Source organism: Tachypleus tridentatus, chromosome 8 (genome assembly GCF_004210375.1).
Source record: "Tachypleus tridentatus isolate NWPU-2018 chromosome 8, ASM421037v1, whole genome shotgun sequence".
Taxonomy (NCBI): domain Eukaryota; kingdom Metazoa; phylum Arthropoda; class Merostomata; order Xiphosura; family Limulidae; genus Tachypleus; species Tachypleus tridentatus.
Genome location: NC_134832.1, coordinates 22,689,877 through 22,708,383, shown reverse-complemented (window position 1 = coordinate 22,708,383; position 18,507 = coordinate 22,689,877). Strand labels below are relative to the sequence as shown.

At 34.4% G+C, this 18,507-nt stretch overlaps 1 protein-coding gene across 7 annotated transcripts in view; it reads right to left on the bottom strand.

Annotated features, from left to right (window-relative positions):
* The window catches only part of LOC143258666 (uncharacterized), a 75,403-nt gene that overhangs the window by 32,720 nt on the left and 24,176 nt on the right, over positions 1 to 18,507 (bottom strand). Inside the window, exon 5 of one of the 7 annotated variants that reach the window (XM_076518036.1) lies at positions 11,043 to 11,065. The exons of 5 other annotated variants lie outside the window; for them this stretch is intronic. In XM_076518036.1, the coding sequence (XP_076374151.1) occupies positions 11,058 to 11,065 (8 nt within the window). In that variant the 3' untranslated portion in view covers positions 11,043 to 11,057. Of the gene's footprint in view, positions 1 to 11,042; positions 11,066 to 11,145; positions 11,208 to 18,507 lie in introns of those variants that run through there. One more of the 7 variants, XM_076518034.1, reaches the window with a different exon arrangement.

Sequence of the window (18,507 nt, the reverse complement as noted above, 5' to 3'; positions counted from 1 at the left end):
TAGAGTGTGAGTACACACAAAGTCCATGCAAGTATCATTTAACCAAAATACAATGTCATGACCACGTCTTTAACGAATTAGGAATAGTTCTTGAGTATAATCAAATTCTTAAAATATTTTAAATCTACAAACTTAACTTTTGATCTAATGGAACGAACCTGATCTTACATTTTTAATCTATATCTTCGCTATTTAAGACCAAATTTTGACATTCTGAATATATCTGCCTTCAATAAAACTAGTGCTAATCCTACATTGTTGCAAAGATCTTCCATAAGTTGTTAAACTGCATTACGGACTGTTATTTTGGTTAAAACCATTATTCCTAAGACGTCTATAGTGAAAGAATGAACTACACTTGGAATCCTGGACCTGGCTTTGTGTTTACAGTGCAGAGCTCACGGATAAAGATGTACTGCTTACTGGCGTATTAGACATAGAAAGCTCACCATGACCATCAGTGGATTGTCCCTGAAGCCTTCTAAAGTTAAGTGATAGATTCCATAAGTTTCAAGCCTTCACTGCAAATACTAGTTGTAGAGGAAACAACATCTGCTACAACTTTGCTGACTTTGGAAAATAAAAGTCTTTAAGTAGTCTAGCTAGCAGAAGGACATGATAACAATGTTGGTGCCAATCAAGACTAAGCCAGCATCATCTAAGAAAAAACAGAATCCACTGAGATATAGTCACGCTACATCCCAACACCCAAGAAACCCTTTCTGGAGCTTGTATCCTCTTGGAGGATGACCACATTTGGTGAGCGTCACAGCAAGATGGGTTCCCAGACAATACCAGTTGCTGCTAATGTGCCAAATACAAGGTCTGAAGCTGTCACTGCAGTTACCACCATTACCAAAACAATGCAAACGAGCAAGTCAGCTTGTGAACTGTCCATTACCACCAAAGCCTAAACTTTGAATGAAGAGTAATTAATGTTTGCAGTAGGACAAACCAACATCTATCTCCACAACTTCTGAGACACCTCTGGCAAAGAGATATTGCAAGCAAATCCAGAGAGATCCAACAGTTAAGCTTCAATCTAAGCCACCATGGGTATTAATAAACAGTCCTTCATTAAAGTTAATCCATGTGTATAAGCAGTACTGCCAGGTGGTGACTGCCACATGACAGTAAAAGATTTTACCTTATTAAACGGACGATAAGGCCAGCTGCAGCAGAGAACTATAGTTGCATTATAGCTTAAGGTGGAATTGTTTGATTTGTTTTGAATTTCGCGCAAAGCTAAACGAGGGCTACCTGCACTAGTTGTCCCTAGTTTTGCAGTGTAAGACTAGAGAAAAGGTAGCTAGTCATTACCTCCCACCACCAACTCTTGGACTACTCTTTTACCAACGAACAGTGGGATTGACCATAACATTATAACGCTCCCACGGCTGAAAGGACGAGCATCTTTGGTGTGACGGGGATTCGAACTCGCGACCCTCAGGTTACGAATCGAGTGCTTTAACCACCTGGTCATGCTGGGCTTCTTGAGGAGGAAGTATGGCACCTGTGGGTTAAGCTAGTAAATAATAAGAGGATTCTAACAAAAGGTGAGGACGTGGTATGGGCCATGACATTGGCCAATCATAATAACACAAGCAAGCAGCCTTGAAAATTTGCTGGTGGTAAGAAGCTAATTCTCTTCTCAACTTTGAGTGTAAATAAATCTTGCATATTTTGTTTTTCATTTTTAAAGTATTGTACATATCTTTGTACAGTAACATATTTTATTTTTTACAAGGTAATTTCTTTGTAATTAATGTTTTATAAAGATGTGTGCTGACTGTAGTGTTACTTATTATGAAGTTACTTTGATGCACTTGGCCATTTTTTAAGAATCGACATTACTGTATATAATTTATTTGTATTTTTCTCAGAGAAGATTTGATATTTACTGTTATATGCATTATTACTTTCAACCTAATGGTTAAGATGCTTGGCTTGCAATCTGATGATCGCGGGTTTAAATCCCCGTCACCGAACACGCTTGCCCTTTCATCAAGGCCGGATTAAGGGTTTTATTGGCCCCAGGCTTTCCAACTTAAAGATGCTCCCCTCGAGACACAACCTTTACGTGCATAATACACTTATAGTCATCGCTTGGAGCTTCCTAATTGGTGTGAGGCCCTGGACTTCAACCTGGTAAGCCTATACCTTAATCCGGGGTTGTCTTTCAGCCGTGGGGCGTCATAATTGTATGGTCAATCCATCTATTCGTTAGTTTTTTTGTTTGTTTGGAAATTTCGCACAAAGCTACTCGAGGGCTATCTGTGCTAGCCGTAAAAGAGAAACTCAAAAATTGACTAACTGCATTTCCTCTAGTCTATCATTGATAAATTAGGGATGGCTAATGCAGATAACACTCATGTAACTTTGTACGAGATTACAAACAATGTAAGCCAATTATTATTTTGCAATCTATATCTACTACTGGTGAAGTTAAGAATAATTTCTTATTTTATCTTATGACAAAGAATGTGTATTCTTTGCTTGTTTGGGAATTTTGCACAAAGCCACATGAGAGATAAACACTAGCTGTCCATAATTTTGCAGTGAAAGACTAACAAAAAGACAGTTAGTCATCACCACCGACCACCAACGTTTTTATCAACAAACAGTGAGACTGACTGTCACATTGTTTGATGTAACGGGGATTCGAATCACCGACCCTCAGATTATGAGTCAAGGACTCAAACCATTTGACCGTGCCGGATAAAGGGTAAGTAGCGATTTTGATTGTGAGTTAATCGTTGTTAAATATATACTGTTATAAAATCAGAATGTGTTTTTGTATTATCATTGTTTTTCCACTCTGAGAAAGGATATCTTATTGGTAGTACTTTGTAGTTTTTATTGTTAGAGGCTGGAGTTTTTGTATATTTTAAACTTGTGAATGTTAAATCAACGATATATTTGTATTTATGGTCATTGTTATCTTTGCTAAAGGGTTTATTAATTAATTATCATTTAGTTGTTAAAGGTTGTTTTCTGCTTGTAATTATGTATTCCACCTTAAAGTGTCCTTTTTCTGTTTACTTGCATCTTTGTTAAAGGGTTATTTGTTATGTATTATTTTATTGTTATCCTGTTTTTCATTATTTATTTTACAGTTGAGTTGTATTTTATTTATTAAAGTGCTCTGTTGTCAATGTCACACGTCAATATTTAAGGAGTAAGTGAAAATTAACATAGTCCTTCACTAGAATGAGCGCCTAAAGCTAATTAGTTTTAAAGATAAATTTATTTGTCGAATTGATGACAAGTCTGAAACAATAGAATAAGGAAAAGTGTTGTACGCAAATATTCCATGCCTTTTGTAGCTTCTTATTTTAATGTAGAACTTAAAAAATCTTTTGCATAAAATATAGTCAGGAAAGTCGTAAAATTGATGCTATCTTAATTGTCTTTGTTCCTTGTATTTAAACGAAGCCACACCGTGGCTGTAATGCTGCACATTAAGCACGAATGTTCAAAACATAGTGCCCTCCAGTGGTATATCCTGTGTGTGACGGATTTACCGTTATACGTCTATTTTCATATTAACATTTATTTCCGTTTAGCTTGTATTGTTAGATGTGTATTGCGCAAGTCCCGTCCGTTCTGTATATTTTTGATAGTAAGAATAAACAACATTTGTTTTGCGAAAACGCTAGTGTTTTTTCAAACATTATTGAAATTTGGAGAATTTCGCGTGATTGGTATGTAAAACCGACACGCTGAGAGACAATTATTATAATTATTAGTCAGTTACTGTCAGCGTGCTATAGGCCTCGGAAGTTATAATTGTGATTAACGCTTAATAATAAAAAAACTACAGAATTTGACCACGAACGTTTATAGATTTCGAACATTACAAGCTGTTCAACATCAGTGATTTAGTTTTGGGGGTTATTATTTCTACGAGGACATTAACTATCATCCTCGGTAAGAAGTGAGCTTGTAACCGGTATGAGGCCAGCCAAGAAAAGACAACATTAGCTTAGGCGAGGTGTAACAAAATCAACTCAGGATTAATTTGCTCATCGTGGACCAAGACTAACGGTAAAATATTAAGTTCTATGCCAGACAGAAGACTCAGTATAGTTTATAGGTTTGTAAAACTCTTTGTGTTTAAACCAATATTTATAATAACTGTTAATATCAATTGTATGGTTGTTTGTATATCTGTGTTAAAAAAGGAAATTTTATGTATCAATATTATTGGAAAATATCGTAACTTTGATACATATGGAATTTAAATTTTCGGCCATTTGAAGTAGTAATAGGTACGTCATATAATAAATCGGAGACTCGTCCGAAATAAATTATAATGTGTAACACGTGATATATCGATGTTAGAACCTCTTCAATGCTTGAATGAGAGTGACTGATCATGCAGGTAATACTAGTTGCTATGGGTAAATACAATATTTTCCATTATCTAACCCCCCCCCCCTCCAGTGGCACAGCAATATGTCTGAGGACTTGTTCTGCTGAAACCCGTTTTGATACCCGTGGGGGGCAGAGCACAGATAGCCCTTTGTATAGCTTTGTGCTTAATAACAAACAACCCATTATGCAAGAAATGTTAGATTTAAATATTCTGAAATAGACTTTGATAGAATAAACATTCTTGTTCCTGATATTAAGTGAATTTGGTTGATTGCAAGATGCCTTATAGAGAAAATACTAATTAATCAATTTCCGAATCCAGAAGAAGGTAACTGACTAGCAGTCGAAACCAAGCACACGCATTGTTTTGTCCAAGATTTAAATAAAGATTGTTTTCCTTTTGTTGGTGTGGGTAAGTCTGAATTTTTCCATTAAGTATTTGTTTGTTTGTTGGAAGTGAAACACAAAGCTACACAATGGGCTATCTTTGCTCTCCCATTAAGTAAGAAATGTTAATTCAAATATTCGTTTTCCCGATAAAGAATTGAAAGAAATACGTCTTGAGTGAAGAAGGTTAGTGTAATTAATTCACAAATCCATTTGAAACAATTGCTTGCACAGCAAATGCTTTGAAGTAAAGCTATTTTTCTTTTATTTTTGTTATTTCTTTTGAATTTGACAAGTGATAAATGTATTGAACTACATGAACAAAGTATATAATATACGTTATTTGACCATTTAAGGTAACAAAAAACTTCAGTAGAAAAGAAGACCAGCAACACATGTTAGATTGAAGACTAGCTTTCTGAAATACTGAAACTAACTGTATGTTTTTTTTATAACAACAAAATAGAAGCCAGTTAATCAAAAAAGTCGGCATGATGTTTATGGCATGTTACTTGTAGATATCAAGAATTGATGTCAGGAAGTAAGCATGAAATTGTTCCTAGCAGGGTTTGTGTTACAGCTTCACACATTGTGTAAGATAATAATTCATTGATTCAATGGGAAAGCAATCATTTAATGTGTTATGCAGATATTCATACTATATTTCCCTTAGCAAATATTGTGATTATATACATAAAAATTCGGCATAATATTTATAATATGTAAGATGCAGATGTCAGGAAGAGTGCAATAAATTATGTAACACATCCCAGAAAGAGTTCAGAAATGAAGAAAACAATGGAACCAAGAAAGGAAACTTGAATTCTAAAAGCCAGATGATTAGTTTGGAGAGGCATGCACAAGAACCGAGGTCAAGTAGCCTATGTCTGATCGCATCTGAAACATTCTAATTTCTTTACTCAAAAATTTTTGCAGAATTATAAGAATTAACAAAATCGTGAAGCTTTGGGGTCATCTGCAAAACAATTAAGGCAAAGCTTCAATTATGTACTATAGTTATGGTTTTGGTACTGTTTGGAAAGACATCAGCATCCTGATTTTGAATTATAAATGCAAGGAGAAAGTAAGAAGTAACATGAAAGAAAGTAACAAGTAGTTCTGTAGTAGTAGTCACCCATAGTTATTAGTTAGCCAGATATCCCTAGATTTAACCTAAGAATTTCCATTCTAACAACCTTAGAGAACTTTCAGCATTAAAGCTATGTGTAATTAATACTGCAGTATCTACACAATCTGATAATGTATCTTCAGTGTCATTATATCAGATTTTAATAAAATAGAGTTACTGATACATTGCTTCAAAGTTATTAACCCTCATTTTCATAACCTCTAAAACCTTCTAAATAGGTATCAAACGTTTTTTACGTAGCCTTTATCTTTTATGTATTATTATCTCTATCCTAACTCTATACGTACTCGGTCAATTGGACCGATCTTGTAAACACCTTAAAATACAAAATAATTCAAAATTATCATTTTTTCTTTTAAAGATGGTTTCAAATTGTAACAAACAATACATTTTTTCCACTCTAATACCTTAAGGCTCATGATAATATACAGCTGTTTATACTTAATTTTATTGCTTTATTGCCCTTTGAACCGAGTCTAACTAACATTTAGTAACAATACCGCCGTACAAGTTGTTAATTACTCAGCGAATGTTACTCATGTTACCATACTGAATGACGCACCTGCTGCTTGACAGAATACTTTGTGAAAAAGTTTTGTAATTGATTCTCATTATCTCATCTGATAAGTCTCAAACTTTTATGCAGACTATGACCTACCCATTGACTGTTATTTGAAAGTAGTTAGCCAAAAATCTTACTTGACTGCACGTTACAAAGAAAGTATCCAAAAGCATGTTCACATGTACACACACACTGTGTTTTGTCTTTGAAATATTAAAAAGTGTTTTCATTGTGTAGCACACGTTAACTCCATACTGTTTATTTCTTTGCTCAAGCTCATTTAGTTTTAGCTAAATTACTCATTAATTTGTACTATACACTGCTATAGATTCTTATACTCGTCAGAAACTCGATTCGTTGATGAGGATGTACCGTATTTTCAGATAAATCCGATTTCCCAAAAAGTGACTAAGATTGGTCCTCTATATCAGGGATGGGCAACTCCATGGCCAGTGGATAGCACAATTGTGGCCAGCTCGACTTTAGGAATCAACTTTCTCCATCATTTATCTTTTATCGCAAATGTGGCAATCAACACCTACAATGCCTCACGTCGTCGCTAATGTCACGCGCTTCATCACTAATTACTAACGTCAGTGTGGTTTAAATGATTGTTAGCGAGCATGCGTTGTTTTGCTTGTGCTTGCAAATATATTTTTATTGTGCAACTTTTAAGCGTTTAAATATATTTTGTTTTTAATCCCATAATATGGATAAGTGGATAATTCGAAAACGAAAGACAATTTAATTGATTCTGGCATTACTGCCGAAAAGAGAATGGCGCGTGACTGGAAAAACGTGAAACGAGAATTTAATGGAAGTTGGGAGTTGAAATTTGCAGTGATTAAACAAATAATAAGGCAATGTGTCTTTTGCGTAACAAAGTTTTCAGGAATAATAAAGTATACAACCTTAAGCAACACTAACAATTTTCACAACGAATTTGATGTAAAATTTTCAGTAGATAGCAAAAATCGTTTGAATGAAATTAGCCTCTGAAAGCGCAAGTTCATGAACAAAAGGGATGCCTAAAAAGATTTTTATAATCGATATAACTAGTTACGTTAGCTAGCTATAAAGTAGCTTGAATTCTAGCTAAAAAATAAATCATTTTCTAATGCTGAATTAGTAAAAGAAATACTGTTTGTAGTCATTGAAACTCTGTTAAAGAATTATGATTCGAAAATAAAATATGATATTCTTCAAAAGGTAAATAATTTGCAATTACGTCGAAGAACAATTGTCCGCATAATGCTAGAGTTAACGAAAGACAGAAAATCAGTTGCTTGAACAGATTAAAAGAGTGTTTGTATTTTTCTTTAGTGCTAGATGAGTCAACAGATGCTATTGACATTGCACAGTTGATATTTTGGGTTCGATGTGTAACTTTAGATATTCAAGTGAGGGAGAAAATGCTTGGCCTTTGTGGATTACGAGATCAAACATGTGGAAAAAAACATCTTTGAATGATTTCTTGAAATATCCAAAAAATCAATTTGCATTTTAAAAAGCTGGTTTCTATCCCAACAGATGGTACTCCCGCGATGACTGGAGCGAAATTAGGATTTGTTTCTCTTTTGAAGAAACATTTAACTGAAAATAATGAGAAGTACACGCTGTCATCTTTCCATTGCATTTTGCATCAGGAAAATTTATGTACTCAGATGTCTAAAAGTGATGAATTGAAAAATTTGATGGACATCGTTGTAAAAATTGTGAATTATATTAGAAGTAGAAGCTCTCTTATCCATTGACAGTTTGTTGAGTCTTTGAGGAAAAACAGTGACTGTGCTTTTGATAATCTTACTGATTTTGCAAATATAAAATGGTTAAGTGGAGGAAAAGTATTGGAACGATTTACTTTCTTGTTTCCTCAAATAAAAGAGTATCTTGTTGAAAAAGGTAAGATTGAAAAATTCCCTGAAATTGAAAACTTTATCATGGCAGTGTGATTTGTACTTTCTCTGCGACATGATGGCTCACTTGAATAATTTGAATACTAAGCTTCAGAGAAATAATAAGTGAGCAATCACAGTCTATTCATGAATTTAAATTAAAGCTAAACTTCCTTGCAGAACAATTACAAAAGAATGATTTGACACGTTTTGCAAAATTGAAGTTATCTAGAAATTAATAAGGACTATGATTTCTCTGATGTTAAAGATGGTCTCTATGTAAACTGGATCAAAAATATATTTCAAAATTTTGAATCACATTTCTCTGAATTTAAAATTTTGAAGTTTTGTATGATCCATTTCAATTTGCTTGGGAAATTTCAGTAAGCAAATTACATCTTTGTCTTTGGATAAGTGTGAATTTGTAAGCGAGATGCTTACCCTGCAAAGCGCAGAACACATAGAAGGTAAACAAAAATGTTCTATCAGTGAGATGTGGCTCACTATTAATGAGAATATTTCAAATTTAAAGATAGCACCTTCAAAATTATTTCATGTTCAGATCCACAGGGGTGTGCGAGTCAACATTTTCTATGCTAGATTTTCTCAAGTCTGGATTCAGATCTCGGCTTACTGACATAAATTTAGAGGCAGAGTTAAGATGCTCATTGAGCATAGATATGAAGTCAAATTTCACGAAACTTGTTGGTGAAATCCCTCATCAATTTTCATATTGAAGGTTAATTGAAATTTAATTATTTTGAATAAACTAACATCTTTTAATAGTGTGGCGAACGTTGTTTTCGTTAGCTACAATTGTAACCACTATGAAAAATAAGTTGCCCACCCCTGTTCTCTATAGTGGGGTATTCGACCAGGAAATATTACGAAACTAACTTTCTACAAGAAAGAGAGGAGACATACGAGTAAACACACAGTTGAAAATAATATGTATTTAATAATACAATATCCTGTCCGTGGATGTATTAGTTCAACACAACAGACGATGGTCTTTATTGGACGAATGAAATTATGAAAATTCTGTGAAACACCCCCAGAAAATTCTTATGTTGAGAAACTCTCCAATTTTATAATTCTGCTTAAATCTGAAAAAAGCATTAGATTATATACATAAAAACATACTTTCCACATGAATGGTCTTGTCCACGTGACTGATCTTTCTCGTCACAAAAATAAGGAAGCCTTTAACCTCAGGATATCACCTAACGTATAATTGCGAAAACCTACTATCTTCTTTCATACATTAAATGCAGTTGTACAGCTCTTCCTTTCATGAGCAGACGAAGTGTAATCTCAAAGTGACAATACAGACCATAGGTGGCTAGAACAAAAGTAACGTACCTTTTTGATCATGTGTTATTTGAAAATTGCGTGGACCTAGCAAAGATGAAAGTTATTTCTTTTCATTCTTATTTCAATGTAGAGTTCGAAATGTGTTGTAGACCGAATAAAAATAACATTACGTACATAAGACTAGAACTTGATACTTTCTCAGGATAATGTGATAGTTTGTCATTTCCAATCGAGACTCAGTTGAATTTGATAAAAATAAATAGGTTTTAGCTCTCCACTAAATATGACTGTGTGTCGTAGAAAATAGAATACACAATTTTGTCTTGTTATAGTAAATGAATGATTGTTTTGATTATTTTGTTATTTTACACTGTGTCCTGGTCACATTCCTGTTATTTTGCAGCTTTTCTTTGTTGTATCTGCTTTTATTAATATATGAATTTTTAAAAATATTCGTTTAGTTTCTTTCTACGCGATTTTGGCATGAATATATGGTCTAAAATCCGCCCGAGTTGTTTTCATTCTAGTTACTTCTGTTTTCTTTTGTAGCATATATTATCTACTTTACAACCAAGGATTGAGTTGCAGCTTCACACATTGTGTAAAATAAGTCGTCAATAGCAATATTCTTTACTGTCTGAAAATATTATATCTAGAGATTACGACTGTTGCATACATTAATTGAATAATTCGTCATTTAATGCTACTTATTGTTTATGGGTGAACTTGAGGTTATGTGTATTTTGTAAGGAGCACTGCTTTAACACAGTTCTGCCTGATTATCAATAATAATAAGTCATATAACATACATCATGAGAGAAAAAGTTGTTAATCAATACAATGATTCAATGGAAAAACAATCGTTTAGTGTATTATACAAATATTCTTACTGTTTTTCAATAAGCAAATAGTGTCGTTCATTTTACATCATATGTCCAATATGTGTATTTTCTTTGCTTAAATGTCAGTCATTTAGCTAAATTTAGATTTACTCTACAGTATTGCTACGTAATCACCATATTAAAGCAAACCTATCTGGCATTTTGTAGGGAAATCAGTTGATCTAAGAATATCACAGAGTAGACAGGAAGGAATATATTTGGTGCAGTGACCACAGTGTACATTATCGCAGTGATTACTATCTTTTTCTAATATGTATATTGCCTTTTACTTCTACTGTGTGTTGTTAGTAAGCTTAAAGAAGCTTTATTGTTCATAAAGAAGTAGTATTTTCCAGAGATAAAGGTACTTATGACCAAGAAGTGTCAATCACCGAAGGGAAACAGCAATGCAAAAGAGTTGCCAGGTATAAAAGACGTTCGTCTCTCCACGTTGAATTTTTGATGACACTCTAGTTCAGTTCTTGACTAAATCAAGTATCTGCAAGAGGATAATAAAGCTATAGGTATTGATTCGGCTGTATATGATGAGTCAGATGAGAAAGTGTATGAAAAATCATGAGATAGCTCTAACAGTCAGGCGAAGACACCAAAGGCTCCTCCTTTATCTTGGTGACCTGCAGCTAAGAAAGTTGTTTAAATGAATGCTCAGTAACTGAAAATAATATTCCTTGCTTTCTAAGCAATCAGTGTTTTATTATGAAATATGTGTACTACATTTTGTGACTACAACTTGATTACTAGCAAGTGGGATGGACATTGGTTGAAAAATTTAATAACTGAAATAAAATTGTGTTTGTTTTCTGACCTATCAAGTAACGTTTGACATATAATGTATGCACTACAATGAGATTTATACTTGATTATCAGCAGTTAAGATGGCTATGTGGTTGAAAAATCATTGAGTGAAAGGTATTAGTGTTCCTTACATTCAAAACTATTGGATAGTATTTTATAATGATATATATATATACACACACACACAGTACATTTTGGGAATACCAATCAATTGTAAGCAGTTAGGATGTTTTCTTGGTCATAAGGCGAAATAAGCCAAAATGGACTTTGAGATCCTTATTTCCTAAGTTATCAAGTTGGTGTTAGATGTAATGCTTACAATTTCGTCAATTTGTTTAATTGAAAACGAGCAGTGTTCAATTCCTGTTATTGAATGAGTAAACTCATTCGAAAGACAGTACAACCCTTGGTTTCAAAGGTATTGGGTGACTTTCTGTATCTAAATTTCACTCAATATTCTATAAAAATCACTCACTTGATGTAATCGAGTTCAATGATGTTGGAACTTCCCACGTACATCTCAAGAATGTAGAACTTCATGTGTAAAGGAGCTTTGTTGCGTGTGTATGTTTGGTAAACGATATGTCCCACAGTAAACTGTATGAAGATTAGTTCTCGTTTATGATAATTTAAGCTGAAAATCTGGCTAAATATTGCCAGTGATTATTTATTTCCTGATAGCAAAATAACTCGAGATTAACAGGTGACAGCACGTAGACGGCGGCGTTATAGATATGATACAGAGTTATCAGAAGTTTGAAAATATTGCTAAAAGTAATGATGTACCAACCAGAAACAGTTTGTTTAACCTATTTGTGCATTTTATATGAAATGTTGATATATAAATATAGAAACATATATATAAATATCTGTATGTGATATTCTATATGTACATTAACATTACGTAAACTAACTAATCAGTCTTAACAATACAAGTTGATCAGTTTTGTAAAGAATACAACTATTAATTAATCAATACGTGAAACTAAATAAAGAATTTGTACCTGAATGTTAAGGTTTTTGAGATAAAAGGTTAACTGTAACTACTGACAAGGTAAGCAATATTTGAATCTACATTACACATGTTATTTTCATTAATGTTGGCAAGGGAATGTTTCAATATCAACATTTTTAGGTAGTTTGATCTGGTCTTTTCGATAATAGTCCAACAAAATTGTTTGGTTGATCAAACTAAAATATTCATGGGTAGGTGAAACTTGTCTACAGAAGATGAAATTCACAAACAATAGTTTATATGTAATACTAAGTGTAAATTTCGTATATTCAGTGTTTTATTTCGTTATGGTGGAAATTGATGCATTTAATAAGCTCCGTATTTTTACTGAATATTTCCTTAGCAATTGTTTTGTACATGGTGCAGTTCAAATACAAACTACGAGTGTATTACTGGGGCAGAAAGTAACACCCATACAGTTCTATTTTCTAGTAACAACTGCCTGGTTGGTTGATTTAGTTTTTTATGGCACAAAACAGCTAGGTGCCAAATTATCTGCGCCAAACGTCCGGTAAAAAGGTAAAAGTAAATTCAGTAAAATTCATAAAAGGAAATTAAGGTAAAACAAAACAAAGTTAAAAAATAAATAAATAGCATAAAACCAAAGTTTACATCTAGTCTCCAACGTCAAGAGGAAAACTACAGTAATACAAAGTGTAAATGACTTTCTGTAGCGTGACTGTAATAATCATAAATCGCCAGGAAGACTAACAGGTATATACAAAAACCACTGCCAGTCACCTGAAGTGGGCCTTTCCAGTCCTGGTTTCGAGTTACTTAATGGTATGATCAGTTTCTAATTTCAAATTGAATTAGAAGAACTGTGATTCTTAAAAGGAAGCCAGATTAAAAAGTTTAAAGTATATATTTAAAAACTTAAATGGCATTTTAAAGAATAATAGCATTTAAAAGGCTAAAAACACTACCAAGGTAGACAATGTCACCATCATCAATAACACTGTCAAACGTTATGGACAAACCTTGGGACAGAACATGCTTAAAATTGTGCCGTCGTTGTGAATCATAACGATGACAAGAAAGTAAAATGTGGTTTATTGTGATCTGAGTGTTACACAAACTACACACTGGTGCATCAGTTCCAGATAAAAGAAAACGATGAGTTAAAGTGTGGCCAATGCATATTCTAGTTAGAACAACTTCCTCTTTCCGATCCTTACGGGAACAAGATGCCCAAAGTCCAATACAGGGTTTTATTTGGAACAGCTTGTTTTCGTGTTGCTCACTCCAAGTCAACTGCTAGCTGGCACTGAGCCAAACCTTGAATACAGGACCATGATCCATGTATGGGACAGGCACAGCGGTGATAGTGCCAGAGAAAATAGATTGAGCTGGGATGTCGGCGAGCTCGTTCCCGCGAATACCAACGTGGCCTGGCATCCAAAAAAACTGGATAGAAGTAGATGTTAAAAAGAAATGGGTCAGTCGGTTTTTAATATTGGCGAGAACAGGGTGTGAAACAACGTGAAGCGATTCCAAGGCCTGTAGAGAACTAAGTAAGTCAGTATAAATCGTGCAATTTGAGTACTGCTTAACTTCTATCTGATCCAGGGCAAGAGAAATGGCATATAGTTCAACAATGAACACAGAAGCTGTAGAGGGGATTCTGTGCGCAACCATTGAACCACAACAAACCATGTCAGAGCTCACAGAGTTACCCAATTTCGAACCAAATGTATAAATAGGAATGGAAGGATGGTTTGAAAGATGTTTAGCAAATAGCAGACAGTATTTCAAACCAGGAATGTCTACTTTCCTCACATGACTTAAAGATAGGTCACAATTGGGGACTGTAAGAAGCCATGGTGGAATGGGCTGACCAGTGGATACAGCAATGTTATCTAAGGACAGACCCAATTCATCCAACTGCAGCAATGCCAGGATTTTGTGAGCATTATACCCAAACACCAGCATCAGATATAATGTTCACAACACCTGTTTAGAACATCCAACACTAGTACTTGGTTGACCCTAGCCCTAGTGGACGAGGCAATTGACCCAAGGGGACCACCCCAAGGCTGCCCGTCTACAGGAATTCAAGGCCAAAGTGGTGTGTTAGGGTTGGACCCCTCAACTACCAGGATTCTCTCCTTCCCTTCACGGGTCGCCACCCACAGCAAACACGTGAGTGGATGTTTAGATCCCAGAGGAGGTAAACTGAAAGAACAGAACCTTCCCTTGGAGGTCCTCTCACCACGTACAGAAATCCACACCGAGGGACAACTGGCTAGTACAAAACTTGTGTGAAAGAAATTTCAATGAAGAAGTGAAATTAGTGTTAACAGACTCTTATGATAAGAAATTATAAGACATTTGTACAGTGTCCTTCCTACTAAGATCCAGGATTTGTTTACATAACAGCCAGGTGATATAAAAGAGAACACAACTCGATTGAAGTTTAAGTGAACGTTACGTCTGTACAAAGGTGCAAAAGATACATATTTTACATGCCATATATGAATTAGTACGTATAAGTCTAGAAACGTCACTTGACCATAGTCAGTTTTAACATTATATCTATAAAACTATTTCTAGGGACAAAGGACTGTTGCAAGTGGATGGTTACATATACATCACATGCATCTGACTGAGCTTTTGACTAATCAAAATGCAGTTGATCATACATTTTCAATCCTTTCTCTTACTATTTAAGATCAAATTCATAACTCTTCTGGTCATCTTATTCCTCAGTTAGTGACGTTTTTGTTCTCTTTATTTGAACCTCCAGGTTCTAGTTGTTGCAATGAAAGAAAGCTATTATGAAAACCAGTATGTCCAAGAATTTCCTTTCACTAATAATTTGGACTTTGCAGCTAAATTGATTGCCATGACCAGACTGGTTTTAACATAATAGTGCTGACATACAAGGAGGATACGTCTCTGGTTGATGTGAGGAACTTCACCAAGTTTGTTTTCTAGTTGGTACTGATGTCTCCTGACTTAAGCAGCCTCATGAGCCACAAATCAACCATAGAAAGCAAAGTCATCATAGGAAATACTGGTAGAATAAGAATTACCCTAATTTTCCATCCCATCAACTGAGTTAAGCCTACAGTTGGTTCAACTACAAAACTGGCTCTAATGAAACAGACATCCACAAGGTTTTCGTCAAAATGTATAAAGTCACTCCACAGATGTTCCTATGAAGACCGTCCCCTCATCAAGCACTGTTGCTATCACATATCTACCCACCTCTTACAGCACCATTATACGCTAAAGTTAAAGAAAACCTTTCCATAGCTTTACTCCTCTGTAGTGTTATCTAAACTTTAAAAGGATTTCACCTGGCGTTCAGCAGAACGCCTTTAGCAATGAAAACCACACTAACCCATCAGCCATAACAACCTCTTGGCTGTCAAGATCTCCTTTTCCATTACAACACCACAATCATTTTGGTAAGGGAACATCCAGTGGGTAAAGATGCATCTACCTTAATGGGCAACCTGTCAAGAACATCAGTTATCGATATGAAGATGGGACTTCAACTCTTTAGTGTGTCTGCTACCATTATCCATGAAACTCCCAAAACAGAAGCAATAGCAAATAAGTGCCAATCTCGTTCATCACTGTTATCACCTGACACACTCTGCAGCAGATCCAGCTTCTAAGTATACTGTCAGGGTATGGCTGCAAAGTGGACAGAGGCCTGACAAATGTATAATCGAGAAAAGGAATGACTCTGCAGACATCTTTCCAGTTGGAAGGAAAGAATCTTCCAACTGGGCCATATCAGACAAGTGTCAGCTAAGATATCAAAGTAAATCCACATCTCTCTTGTGACCAGTCGATGATCTACTGCTATTTTATAAAATCTGTTTTCATGGTTGAGGTAAAGGTGAGGAGAGATAGATCTTCCAACTGTCAAGTGGCAAATGGACTTGTATACTTTTCTTCACATAAGGGTAAATTTTTATATATTTGTCATATTAACCTGAAACACTGTAAACATTCAACGTATCTCTGCACTTTTGTTTGTTAATATTTTGCTTAGTTATTTGTTTCTCTCACTTATTACTTTTATTTTTAAACATTATTTCTTGTATTAATACAATGAGATAGAAAACGCATGGTATGCTGATAGATAATACCTTTAAGAATGATAACTCAACAGAATAACAAAATATTCACCAACCTCATGAAAAATAGAGAGACTGATCACAGATGTATACTGACAAGATTATTGTATTTATTTAAATAAATACAATAACAATGTATTTCCCACAATAGTCATTTTTATTGAAAAGTTAGGTATAAAGTCATTCTGTGATATTGTAAATTGACAACTTCAAATGAAATAATATACAAAACTAAGTTAATATTATGTTTGAGACTAAACAAGATTCAAGTTGCTTACTAAATGCATTAATGCAAGACCTAACCAGAGAGACCAGTGCTATCACGTGACTGGTCATTTCTTATCCAATATATAAAATGTTATTACTTCAAGAGATTTAATTTGCATGGATGTTATTGCATGGATTATTCTTCGTAGAACATGTATTATTAATAATATATGTAGAAGGCTAGGTCTACTAGGTTTTATTCAGTCTGCTTGATCAATGCAAATAGCTATTCTACCCAATTCTTAACCTCTCACGTAGTCTTACTCCTTCCTAGTAGGAAAATAAAGGGGATCAAGACGGCAAAAACTAGATCTTACATATGTGATTTGACCATAAGAATCAGCAAACAGTTTTATCATCGTTCCCTCAGAAGCTAAAACTATTATTGTACATTTGTACAAGGAGATACATCTTTGTAACCTGTAGTCCTACTTAAGAGCTCTGAGAAATATTAGCTATAACATAGGTTGAAAACAAATCATTAGTTGATGACATTACAGTAAACTTTCTTGCACTGTAACTGCTCGACCAAGTTATTTGTATCATGGTATGTTCTTCATCTACACTAGAAGTGCATGATTGCTTATTTGTTTGTTTTTTGAATTTCGCACAAAGCTACACGAGGGCTATCTGCGCTAGCCGTCCCTAATTTAGCAGTGTAAGACTAGAGGGAAGGTAGCTAGTCATCATCACCCACTGCTAACTCTTGGACTACTCTTACCAACTAATAGTGAGATTGACCGTGACATTATAACGCCCCCACGGCTGAAAGGGCGAGCATGTTTGGCGCGACGGGGATGCAAACCCGCGACCCTCAGATTACGAGTCGCAGGCCTTAACACACTTGGCCATGCTGGGCTCTGCGAAGTGCATGAATAGAAGAATACACATTGTATCATTCAGTTGCTCTTCCTGGAGTTCATAACTTGTATTATGTATTATAATTTATCTCCGACGAGTCTTCCATTTATTATGTTATGTATGTTTTGTATTACCGTTTCAAATAGCCAGAAATTTAGAAGTTCATTAAATGTCGATATTTATTAAATTTACGATATTTGCCGACAAGACTGATACACACAATTTTCTTTCTTAAATATATTTTAATATACTAACAACATTACAATTTATAATAACGATTATTACAAATAAATTTATCCACAAACTGATATTTTATAAACTGTTTAGGAAGGGAGAATTAATTCTAATTTATGTTGATACACTTCACTTGACGGGAATGCTAACTAGCTCTATTCTCATTTTGCTCAAAGCGGTTTACAAGCTTACTTTTCACAGAGAAAGATATGTATTTGATGTCCTAGTAGAAATGTTAACGTCCAAAATTAATTTACTGAATTGTAATTTTTGAAATCTATAAAGGTTTCTGGTAAAATATCTAGTTTCCGATTAATAAGTTTTTATCACAATTATAGTTTTACGAGGCTTACAGTATGCTAACTGTAGCGAACCAACAAGATTCTCTTGGCGCATTGATTTATAATATTTAGATGAAATTCTTGAATGTTCATTTAGTCCAACAATACTTGTGATCACTAGTATTTTACATACATCAATTATTGTTGATTCTAACATTCGAGAATATTCTACAAATTTAGGAAACAGATGGGACATTCGCAATAGTCATCTAACAATATACGTTACATCAATTTCTAAATACACATTGAAGTAAAACGAACATAAATATTAAAATAATATTAAATCCTTTACGCATGTTAATCATGGCGTTAA